We start from the raw sequence: 12,696 nt of genomic DNA on the forward strand, positions 1-12,696 counted from the left end.
AGCTGCTCTGTTAAGCCTCTTTCTATAGTTACTTTGTGATTGTTACATTTTTGGCTTGCAAAATTTGAATGCTGTACTATTTGTGTTTATATTCCCGTACTGAAAATTTATACCAGAAAAAAAAAAAAAATCCAAGTTAGCTGATCAAGAAATACTACATGGGAAAAAAAATAAAAAATCTTTGTTTTTGAACTTGTGAAAACGTTTGCTTTTTTTCTTCAAATCTCCAGGAAATCCCAAAGTCGGCATCATGCCATCTGCACATCAACTGAAGCAGCGAGACGAGCAGGCGGACAGCAGTTATTTGGCCACGGAGAGGATGGATGGACAGAACAGCTGCAGACGACACCAGAATTAGAATGGGTGACCAATTTTCACGTGTTTTGTGAGCATTTGTGTACACGTGTTGCTGCGCTGTGTGTGTGTGTGTGTGTGTGTGTGTGTGTGTGTGTGTGTGTGTGTGTGTGTGTGTGTGTGTGTGTGTGTGTGTGTGTGTGTGTGTGCGTGTGTGTGTGTGTGTTCTTTCTACCACAGCGTGTTTTCAAGTTTCTTGGTTTTTATTTGTGTTGGTAAGAGAGGCAGACAATAGGAGAAAACATGAATCAGAGCTGAGGCTCAAAATGTCTCTTCTGCTTTTCCAGACGGCATGTCCACCAAAAATCTTTTTCAGTTAAAGCAGTATAATTTTAACATTTTATATTTATTTATCTATTTTATTATTCATGGTGTTAAGTAGATAACACCATTAGGTGAAAATTTGAAAACATGTCATAATCCATTGCGTCACTGACATTCATTTTAGCACAGTGAAATAATTATAAAATAGGTTTCTAGTGCAAAGACTTCCGTGGAGGTGTTTTATTTGGAGTTAAAATGATTGATGGCAGGTAGCCTGATAAGATAAGGCTCGACATATTACCAAGGACTTAAATTCACAGGGACAAAACTATTAAAACAAACTATAGTTACAGTTTAACCATAGATGACTTCCTGTGGCTCGGTTACACCCTAACCACAGTCAACCTGACGACGTGCTGCAGCGTCCGGAGGTGGATGTGGGTGGCTGCTTCTGGAAGGCGACCAACCAACCAAACAATCAATCAATCAATCAGTGGCCGTGTTCAACATACACAAATCAACACTCCCGCACATCCACAATACAGGCTCACGTGCATGAAAGTGTAGGTTGAACCTGGTTGGGATGTAACCGGACCTGCACTGCTACTGTCTGGTTATGGTGAAATAAAGATTGGGTTTATGGAACACTTTACCTTGTCAGATGTAAAAATCTTAGTCCAAGTCCCAAATCTTCTGCAATGTTAGTTAATTTTTAAAAAAAAAAAAAAGACTGGAACGTATGGAAGCAGAAAGGTACAGCAGAAGGAATAATTATATTTTATTCTCTTATCTCGAGATAACATGATAACTGACCATTATTACAAAAATCATATTTGACAATTAACCTTTGAACCTACAAAATCTAAGTGACACGTCTTTTTCACGTATACTGTAATGCAAATTAGCATGGCAACTACAAACGAGTAAACTTCAAGTATAAATTAGGTTAATGGAAAATGGAATATTGTTAAGATATGTTGAGGGACATGTCAATAAATCACTTGGTTATGGTTAGAAAAAGATTGTGCAAGATCTTTAACTGAAATGCAAACATTAGTTGCAGGCCTGGTTTGCAAACTTTGGTTTCCTGCAGGAGAGTAATCATCCACCAATGTGACCTCAACTTCCTCACTTTTTGCCTCGTTGCATAAAGGACACACTGCTTCCTGCGTTGGTACTGCTGGTGCTTCTACTGAAAACCGGAGAGTTTGGGTTTTGTGGATGTGGATTGTCAGGACTTCTGGCTTCAGTTCTTTAATGAAATCTAAGAAAAGATGCTGACATTGTGAATTTGTTTGGTCGGCGTGGCACTGTGTCTGAAAGAGAATTTTAAGAGATGTGTGAGCGTTGGAAATTGATGTGGTACTGAAGGGGATGGAGCTGAGCTCTGGCAGGATGCAATTCAGATGTCAGGAGGCAGATCTGGGCTCTGCTGGAGCTCCCAGCCCAATTCAAACCCTGTTGATGTCACAGGGTAATCAAGGCCTGTCATATCCGTTTGATCTTGGCATGTCTGACTCTGGCTGTGGTGCTCTGCTTAAAACATAAATACATTACGGATTAAGACAGATCAGGCCAGAGACTGGGCTACTCATCATCCCTGGATCAGTCAATCATTTTGTGCAAAAGGTTGCAGTTTTGTGGAACAACAATGGGTCCACTCAGTCATGTGTTGCGTAAGAAGCGTCCACAGGCCAGTCAGACTGACAATAAACGTCTCCTCTTCCTCAGCTACAAAATCTGCACCAAAATTAGAAGGATGAGATCATTTTATTTGTTTTGTTCTTATCAAATATTCCATTTTAAACTCATCTTACATTTTATTATAGATTATAACTAGTTGTTACATAATATGGCTCATAACACAGAGGGCTCAAAGGTTACTGAACAATCTGGATGATGGTTTATTTAATTATGGCTCAATGACAAATTGTAGTTGTACAACTTTCCAGTTGTATGGCCTGTTATTAGATTTCATTTTAGGAAATTGCTAATGAGCCCAAGGGAGCACAGCTCCTCTCTCAGAGGAAAACACTGCCAAATAATGTCATTATTCACACAACAGAAGTCTTTAACTAACATGAAATTGGGCAGACACGAGGTTTTATTGAGGCCACGTGGACCAAAAACGCCTTTTATTTTCTATTCCATCATCCACTTCAACGACTTCTCCCTCCAGCACTACAAGCCCTAGTTACTGGAATTATCGTATAAAACGCATTTAACAAACCACAGGTGTGATATGTCTTCAATTTCGAGGCTTTTTCAACTGCTTGTCTCATTCATGTCCAGTTATTTCCAGCTTGTCTGGGTTTTATGAGCAAGAATAGTTGCAGGGGTATAAAACAGCAAAGATAAACATTCCATTTTAAGTGAGATACGTAGCCGATATTAGATAAGAGCTTTTTTTTTTTTTTTTTTCTTTTGTTGTCTTATTTATGTTAAATAAAAGTTCATTCTCAACCTTAAAAACAACAGTTTGATGAAGTACTCTTGACTCAAAGTCCACTTATTAGCTTTCAGACTCATCTCACACTGGACCTTGAGTTAGAAGTATTGTTAATATCATGCTGCCACTTCATTCCAAGAGCAGAAGTGTCAGATGTAAATAAAACATCTCTAGGTCCAGTCCAGACTTGGGTTCTTGAATTAGGGCCTCTTGGTTGTTCGCCTCTGCCTGAGTCATTTTGCAGTGTAAGCTTTGGTCTTGTTCTGCTTTGTGTCTGCAGCATCAGATTGTAAACTCGTTGACAGAAACAAAAAACAGAGAGAAATTTCTTGTATGTGTTCACATGCTCCGCCAATAAAGAAACAAAAGCCATGACGGTAAAAAATTGCTTCCAGTATAAATGTTGCAAAGACGCTATAAATTCGAAAATGTGACTGCTTCACAAACATCTTAAACACGACAGCTCAGAAGATCTGTACAATCAGCACAACTTCGAGGTGGACACCAAAGTTCAGTGTCACCAATTCAGTTTCCAACCAAATATGGTCACAATCTCCCGTTATTGTGTTGAACAATGGCCACAAACGTGTTTTTGCAGAACATTTTTATGTCATGGTAAAGTTAACCTTTGACCCTTTGGATATACTGTAGTTGTAGGTTAAGATTAAACTCATTTTAATGATTAAATATAGGACAGCAATTAATTGTTTAATCGTCTCCCCATGAATATGGTGGTGGCCACTCTTCATTTTAATGAACGCCGGCACCGATTTTTTTTCCGGTCAGCGAGAATTGAAAAATAAACGGTGCGTTCATCACTGTCACCAGCCATCCAATTACAGTGAAGGAGGTCGCTGGTTGCTGATTGGTCCGCCCTTCCGAGTGGCTGCGCAAACGCTAATACGAGCCAAGGACCCAGACGGTTATCACAGCGAGGGAAACTGAAGCTGTTAGCGACAGTCAGTGCACCCAGGCTAAGTTACTATATAGCTCACTTTAATGACTGCATATAATGCAGAGACTTAATAGTTAATTTAATTGTGGATTAATCAGGTAGAAATGTCTACAAATGTCTTGTTGGGACTGACTAACAGTCCAGATACAAATTTTAAAAAAAATCCAGTTTACTGTCATTACAGACGAGGAAAATCGGTAAATCTTCATATTTGTGGAGCTGAAACTAGCAGTTTTGCTTAAAAACGACCTTTTGACCATCGTCAGAGCAGTTGCTGGTTAATCAGCTACTGCATGTATGTAAAATATTAATATCGATTTGAACTGTCAGATCCATGTTGTGGAGCCAAATTATAAAGTCTCACAAAGTAAAACATACTTAAGTAGAGATACCTCAAATCTAAAAGCACAATACTTGTATAAATGTACTCGGTTACATTCCACCACAGCTCTGCTTCCATCTCTTCCAGACTGACTGACAACGTCAACGGCATTAGACCTTTTCAGCTCCCTGTCTGACTTCCCTAATGTTCCCGAGCATTATGCAACACACTTACGGTCAGATACGACATGGTGGCGCAAAAGCAGGATCCCACAGACCTTCACTGTGTCATTAGTCACCAATAAAGCAAATACGTCTCCACCTCTCCCACCCCTTGCGTATCTTTAATGACGCATTTTAGGCCGATCGCTGTCGCGCCGTTTGATTGCACGGAGATTCAATGATAGATCCTTCTTTTACAGTGACATTCGGTTTAAAAGAAACTGGAGGTATCTGAGTTTTAAAACGAGAAATCAAAGAGGCCTTTCATTTCCTGGTGGACATACACACACTTAACACAGGCCTTAGTATGTGTCCTTATTTTATTTATTTTCTTCATTCACACAGTATGTATGTATATGATTGTGTGTGTTAAGGGCGACAGTGTCAAAGGCAAATAGAATGACTTTTATCATGCACTGAACACGTGTTAAGAACATCGAAGCGGTTCATGACTCTCCTTTTGCACACGTCCCATTTTACACGGGCACCTTTTCGGGAAGTGAGGACGTCACTTGGCTTTAAGGTTCAAGTTAGAATTAGGTTAGGATGCAGGTTTACATTTAGTTGTGATGGTTAGTGTGTTTGTGTGTGCGGAGATTTTGAACTATAATAAAAATGCATTGTCTTTTTGTCATGGGAAAAGGTTAAAGGAGGACCCACATGCAGGATTCAGGTAGGCGGTGGTGCAGGTGGAGAGGTCCGGGGTGACTGTGGAGCAGACGAGAGGGAAGCACGGTGCAGAGACAGCTGAGTGGAGGATGGCAGAGCGGACAGAGGCTGGCTGGCGTGGAGGTGCTGACGGACGGGCTGGAGATCCTGAACACAACAAATCAGAGTTAACTTCCAAATCAACTCGAGAAATAACTTAGAACGGTCCAATGCCGGGATCAGACTACACGATATATTTATCTTTCATGATGGTAACTATGTTTTTTATTAGGCCATCACAGTGCCACAAGATCTTGCAGCGTCTTTGTCGGGAGACTGGCAACACCACGGCAACCACCAGCATGACCCGAACCAATCATCGTTCATGTTCGTGTGCGAGTCCCTGGATCGTCGGGGAGGAGGGTCAAGAAGTTGTCAAACATGGCTATCCTTCACCAGGTTGCGGAAGTGCCTCTGCAATTTCTCGCCAACGTTTTAACTTTGTTTACTCCGTCGTGGTACTCTCTCTCTTGAGGAAATGGCGGAAAGGCAGGGGTATTGTTGCCACGGCTCAACAAACAGTTTCTCCGTTCCTTGGTTCCACCTGACGGCAACACTTTCTCTTCACCGTGTTTATAAATGCCCATGAGAACGCACTCTGCCATCCTATTGGTCAACGTCGCGGAACACAACGTAGGACATGTCAAACTAGGAAGGTAAAAAAAAAAAAAATGGTGGCAATGACTAAATCGGGCTGAATTCAGGTAGTCTGATCCCAGCATTAGTGACCTTATACTTGTTCACCAGTGAGGTTGAACGGACGATTTGGTGAACAGTAGATATGCCCTGAGATGACTTATGTTGGGATTCGGCTCTATATAAATGTAACTGAATTGAACTGAAAATGTTTACTTGCTTGCTATATAACATTATTGCGTTTATGATTTTTACTCCAACCAACCACCAGGGTGCGATCAAGATACCTTTGCCAATGAGCAGCTGTCATTTCCTTCATCTATGGCTTAAATGCCCTCTGAGCACTTCTTCGAATTTCATTGCATTGCTGTTTTTAAATGTCCATACTTTTTCAGAAACTTTTTCACTTGAATTCATCTTGTCACTTTTTCACTGTCGACACACTAAAAAACTGCACAATTAGTGACATATTTCAGTGCACTTGACCACTAAGGGTGCTTGAAAGTTGACAGTAGCGTGATGATGGCTGCCTGTTGAAGCTGCATTTGTCTTTAATAAAAGAAGATTTAAAAAAAAAAAAAAATCACTTGACTCATAAATGTAACATGATTGAGATGAGATAAAACAATTTTTTAAATTGTAATTTAATAAAGACTGATAACTGGATAATTAGATCATAGATGTTTGAGACGGGATGTTTGCCCTCAGTGTGATAAATAACGATACAGTGAATTTTACGCACTTTAACAGTGTTGCATGGTGTGAGTATGACTAAAACAGCCTTTATCTCCTGAGACATGTGCACTATCAAACATGTGCGCTTGCCAATCCTTTGTCTTGTCATCCAGTGATGTTATTATTCATCTGCGTTTTCCGATTGAAATTCTTTCAGATAACAATATTTGACGAGACGTTCTACAGAAGAATTCCTGCGTTGCTTCTTCCTCATTGTTCTGTGCTATTTGACCCTGGCCTTCCTCTACCCCCTCTGATGCTGCCGCACAGTGTTGACACTTTTGCCAATAGGAATGATGATGATGATGATGATGATGATGATGATGATGATGATGACGATGATAATGAAAACTTGTGTGCTCAGACTGACTCACAATGGATCTGCAGTGTGTAAAAGTACATGAACGATTTTATTTGACTGTTTGACAAATTTCATGATGAGAAATACAAATGTTAGTCTTCAGCTAATAGGGACGGCGATGCATGTTAAACATTGTAATTATGTAATTCCATAATGAATGTAGGCAGGCCTGGAGGCCATGGTGTCACTGTGTATAAGGGCAGTGTTACAGTGCCCTGCCGTGTGTCCTTGACTCCCTACACACTCTCTCTCTCAGATGAATGCAGGACATTCTCTACCATCTCTGACTTTCACAGGATACAGTATACAGGATTATTGCTGGTAGCGAGTAGCCGGCACGTCACACGGAAGAAAAAAAAAAAGTACTGGACACTGCGTCTCCTACTGTTCTCATGGGAAAGGGGTTGGGAACTTGTAAACGCAGGTGCAAATAACGTCGAATTAAAACCACCCTGACAACAAAGTGGCTGCGTTGTTTGGAGCTGCAGGGTGTCGTCGCTCTCGGAGCATGTTGTATTTATTTGCTGTTGCACGAGTGCACTTGAGTGTAGAATCCTTTTAGCGTTAAAGGGGTATAATCTGCCAATTTGTGCTACAAGCATCCACTGTGTGTTGCAACAGCATGTTAAATGCTTTCATTGGCGCAGTAAAATGGGCTCAAGGGTACTGTGGAGGAAACTTTGTGATTTTAGTGCACTTTTTAGGTCCCCGTCATTTATGTAAATGTATTAAGGCGTATGGGCTTCCCGGTGCAAATAGATCAGACTTTTCTTCCTTGGTGGTACCAATTAGATGTTTAATCTGTTAATCTGTTTAAACATCAGATGGGTATCATTTCCTGTTTAAACAACCATGAAAACTTTGTTTTTCTCAGGACATTGAAGGCTGTTTCAATATTTTTTTCTCTGATGAACATTATTTCTGTTTGGATGAAGATCTGAACTGAACTTCTGTGTTCATTTTGCGGACTGGAAACTTTTTGGATCACATCTGTGCTCTGCAAAATAGATGGAAATTGCAGATACATGCATACAGAAGTAAGACTTTTGCTGTTTTGTGCCCTCGGCGATGCTGACAGATTGACAACTGCTGCATAACACTTAAAGATGTCTAGTATTTGACGAACAGACGCTTTTCCTGCAGAAGTGCACATTGCAGTGTGCCTCAGGGGTTCAAACTTTACAGCAGTGTCTGCATGTGGTAACTGGCCTTTGTCTGAGGTAAATAGCAGATGGCTATTCATGAAAATGTTGACAATATAGTGAACATATATAGAAGAAATGAGAAGCAATGCACAAATGTCTTTAGTTTATGTTTGTTTTTTATTACATTTTCAGATTCTATTTGACTTCATTGCAAAAAAATTCACATCAACAATAAATATGCATTCACAATAAAAATAGTCCAGATTGCCACAAAGCATTCAAGTTATATTATAAAATCTATAAGATGTAAACAACATTATTTTTCTCCCATCATTGCACCACCTGAGCCAAGAGTCAGTTTTCTCTCCCCTCTGATATCTGTAAAAGGCATAACGTCAACAAAACACATTTTACGCATCGAGGCACGAGTCTCACAAGGTATGAAGCCACGTCACACACTGGGCTCTGATTGACAGAACAAGCTAACATTGTCAAATGTCTCGTCGGCGTGTGGTTTTTTTTTTGTTTGTTTTGTTTTTTGTTTTTTTGGGGCTGTTTAAGCAGATTCGCGTGTCCAGTCCTTTTGAAACGGCGCTGCGCCAGAGCGCGCGGCGGCGGCGGCCCCGGCGTCTCCACACCTCCAGGTGTCAGTTTGAGCGCAGCCGACCGCGTAGGTCGCGTCTCAAGCTGACGCACCAAGCTCCTTCTCTTTTTAAAGATTTGTCTTGAGTATGCACCTCACAGTCTGCTTAACTGATCACGCATCTCTCTTTGTCTTTACCCTGACCACCTCCGATAGCCTTCTCTTTAATGTACATGAGGTCGCTGTGCACGCTGGGTCTCCGGGCGCATGGAGTGACCACGCCGTACGCTTCCCCAATGTCCTTCATCTTCTTGTTTTTCAGTGACTTTCTGTGCAGCATGTCGCAGTACTGCACGGACACTTTCCGGTGAAGGTCGGGGCTCATTTCGTGAGGTAGTTTGGCCAAGGTAAACAGAGTCTGAAACATCTTATCCACGTTCTCGTTGCGCTTGGCGGAGATCTCGAAGTACGCGCACTTATCGTCTCCGGCCACCAGCTGCTCGATCTCCTCCTGCTGCACCTCCCGGTGGAAGTCTCTGTCACCCTTGTTCCCGCAGATGACCAGAGGCACGTCGATGTTTTCTTTGATCTTGTTTTTCAGGCACGACTTGGTCTCGTAGATCTGCCGCTTGAGTCGCTGCACCTCCTGGAAGGAGTCTCGGTTGTCCAAGCTGAAGACGAGGATGAACACGTCACCTGGAAGGAGAGAAGAATGCTTTGGTTAACTTTCTGAAAGATGCACTCGATATGTGCACAAATCAATGCAGCTTAAAAAGCACCGGTGCACCCTGCTGCGTACACAATGATCGCATTTTTGCAGCCTTTTGCAAAACAATCTCTGCGTTCTGATTTTTCACAACTATTCCATCTGGTAAAACAGACTGAGGATAAGTACCTGTCAGTATTGAAAGTCTCCTCATGGCGGGGAAAGGGTGATTCCCCGATGTATCCAGTATGTCCAGCTGGTATACGTCTCCCTTGATGCTGTACAATTTCCGGTGAAAGTCCTCGATGGTCGGCGTGTACTGCTCTTCGAATCTCCCGTTCAGGAACCGCGACACGATGGCTGTTTTCCCAACTTTGGTGGAGCCCAAAATCACCATTCTGTAGCAGTTCTTTGCCGGGATGTCAAAATCGCTCTCTGAGGGCGACATTTTCTTAATCATCTTTAAACGTGGGGTGCTTGGACTGCTTCTCCTTTGGATGCAATGTGCGTTATGTGCGTAAAAGTCGAATGGAAGCAGCGTAAAGGCTCGTACCCTGTTGCTCTTGAGATGCGTTGCTATGCTGTCTGAACTCCGGGCTGGAGCCGTGTATTTAAGCGTGCGGCGGGCCCCTCCCCCTGCTGGCGTCACAGCTCAGCGATTCGGTACTCGGTGGTCTGTGTAGCGCAGGGAGAAGCGGACCAAACTCCCACTGGTGCGTCATGTGTCATTTTCTTCAGAAGATACGAGGGGAGTACTGGAAAACAGTAACAAACAGATCCTCCAAAGCCAGAACATTATAATATGATTGAGATGGGACAAGGCGACTGATGCTGTGCGTACCAGAGAAATAATGACTTTCACAGAATGTTACCGAGTTACTAATTAACGCATCTCCCGTCGATTAGCCGGTTTTGGGACACTGTGTGAACATTAGACAGAATGTTAAACTATGAAAACCGACAGCGGTTACATGTTTTTCTAGAATAAGACAAGTCTAATTTTTTTTTTTTTCAGACTGAAACACAAACTGTTTTCAGAGTATTATCAGGCTTGCAAAAGAAATTAAAAAAAAAACAGCATAAGAGTAATTTAAGTACCTAAACGTCCTACAAGATTCTTCTATAGTTGTTTATTTACCACAAAGTCTCATTCATTCATTCACATCCTCAGTCATGGCAGCTGCTGCTAATTCATGATCCAAGATTAAAAGGCTGCAGTTACCAAAGTGACCAAAAGGGGGCAATCGGGTTACGATTTTATCACTGCAGTGGGGGGGAAAGTCATTGTCAGTGTCTATGTGCAAGTGTCAGCATATTGGCAGTCTCCATCTGTTTGTCTAATTGTCTGCGGACAGGAGGATTTTTTTTTTTAATCGCAGCTGGCAAATTTAAAACAGGATTCAGGTTCATCTGCAATGAACAACAACAGTGATTATAGAGAGAAGTGTGTGTGTGTGTGTGTGTGTGTGTGTGTGTGTGTGTGTGTGTGTGTGTGTGTGTGTGTGTGTGTGTGTGTGTGTGTGTGTGTGTGTGTGTGTGTGTTGGGTTGAACTGCAGACAGTTAATTCAAATTTGTTAATTAAAAAATGAGTTTGCTTCTAGGCACGTGCTTCATTCAGTCAGGTGTGAATGAAGAGTGACACAGAATCATGAAAACGGAGACATTTTCAAGTTACATTACTTTTCATTTAGCTGACGCTTTTATCCAAAGCGACTTACAATAAGTGACATTGTGTGAAACGGTAGTGCAGCAGTGACTCTGCATTTTTGACTTGAGCAGTTTGTTTCTCCGCTCCGTGGAGAAAGTCTGTGACTGAAATGAACAACAACAGAATGATCTGAGCCACCAGGGATGTCCAGGGCTGCACAGGTAGAGGTGGGTAATGGTTGGGAGTGGAGGGTTTACTGGAGTTGTTTTTCCACCATAAGTTCCAGGAACTTTTAAACATGCTACAAACAAAATCTCGTGATATTCCACGACTTGGCCCCCCCCAAAAAATGACCAATCCCCACACTTTCCATGTCTGAAATTCACTTTTTATAATTCCCTGATATTCCAGAAATTGTATGACCAGTGGGAAGCTTGGCAGATAAGCAGAGCAGAACCAATCGACATTAGATATTTAGCCTGAACTGATCAAAAAATTCTGATGTTATTTGATCTTAACTTGTCACGTGAAGTGGATTCAGGTTGTTTTGACCTTCTGTCTCACCTAAGCGGCAACCAACAGTCACATCACCCATTGGTTTGTCAACAGCCCTTAAAAAGCCTCGAGTTTGGATTTTGGCCAGAGCCTTCTTGCTAGTCTGAACCAGTTTGGTGCCACAAGTGACAATATTTGGACAAACTGCAGCGAGCAGTGGATCTGACTCGATCTGATTGGATACCTGACTATACTACGGGACGTAGTATAGTCAGGTATCGCCCATCGATAGCCGTAACCTGACTGCACCACAGGCCTGTCAGTCAAACAAACACAGCTTTTTGAAGCTTATTTTATAATAAATGACGTGATTACATTCAGAATGACAGCCAGAAAATTAATAAGAAGACTTGAGCTAACAGCACCATAAGAACTGGTGGAGAAATGTTATTGACGAGAATGTCATAAGAGAAGTTGAATGGGAGTCTTTGGAGCTGGAAGCTTTTTGGAGCCGACCTCGAGTGAGGCAAAACAAACGGAGCAAATATAACAGCGAGCAAATATAACTTCTGCCGGGCAGCTCCTAAAAGACATCAAGAGAAACAAATTAGGCATCGAAATTCAATTGGTGAGGTGAGCAGAAAAACCCGGACGGCATTCACACCTGCTTTTCATCCGGATGACTCAAATGTAAACCGAGGAAGCAAAGAAATACCAAAATCCACATGCACTGCACCTGCAGTGTTGATTTAACCTGTGCAGGTGTTCACAGTCCCATTTAGACACGTTACAGCAAGTCTAATGCGTCAACATATAAAATCTGCTCTCATGAAAATGCACTTTATTATGCAGGTGTAACCATAAAGCACTTGCATCGCGCATAAAGCAGCTTATAGCGTAAATAATTCATGCCTCTCATTGTTACTGTTAAATGTCTATGTATGTCAGTAGCCTATTGTTTTGTGTGTTTGTCTGCAATTGGTATACAGTGAACCCTCGTTTTTCGCGGGGGTTACGTTCCAAATAGAAACCGTGATAGGCGAAATCCGTGAAGTAGTAACCTTTATTTTACAATTGAAATAGATAGAACTGGACATTAAATATATCTACGTT

General features: G+C 41.8%; 1 protein-coding gene across 1 annotated transcript; it reads right to left on the reverse strand.

Annotated features, from left to right (window-relative positions):
* Nucleotides 1-8,314: 8,314 nt before the first annotated feature.
* On the reverse strand, nt 8,315-10,034 carry rasd1 (RAS, dexamethasone-induced 1). Its single transcript, XM_069707516.1, has 2 exons — nt 9,629-10,034; nt 8,315-9,429 (listed from the first exon to the last, which is right to left on the reverse strand). The coding sequence occupies exons 1-2, from the start codon at nt 9,897-9,899 to the stop codon at nt 8,900-8,902; spliced, it is 801 nt and encodes a 266-aa protein (XP_069563617.1). The 5' UTR covers nt 9,900-10,034; the 3' UTR covers nt 8,315-8,899.
* Between the last annotated feature and the right edge of the window lie 2,662 nt (nt 10,035-12,696).

Source organism: Brachyistius frenatus, unplaced genomic scaffold (genome assembly GCF_029030835.1).
Source record: "Brachyistius frenatus isolate BFR_SWC_R1_liver_20210118 unplaced genomic scaffold, ASM2903083v1 Contig_69, whole genome shotgun sequence".
Lineage (NCBI taxonomy): Eukaryota > Metazoa > Chordata > Actinopteri > Embiotocidae > Brachyistius > Brachyistius frenatus.

What these genes read in the sequence shown, in the direction of transcription:
- rasd1 (XM_069707516.1), bottom strand. Translation starts at nt 9,899, where the DNA reads ATGATTAAGAAAATGTCGCCCTCAGAGAGCGATTTTGACATCCCGGCA. An exon ending in GAGACTTTCAATACTGACAG is followed by an intron (nt 9,430 to 9,628) that starts GTACTTATCCTC and finishes CTCTCCTTCCAG; the next exon opens with GTGACGTGTTCATCCTCGTC.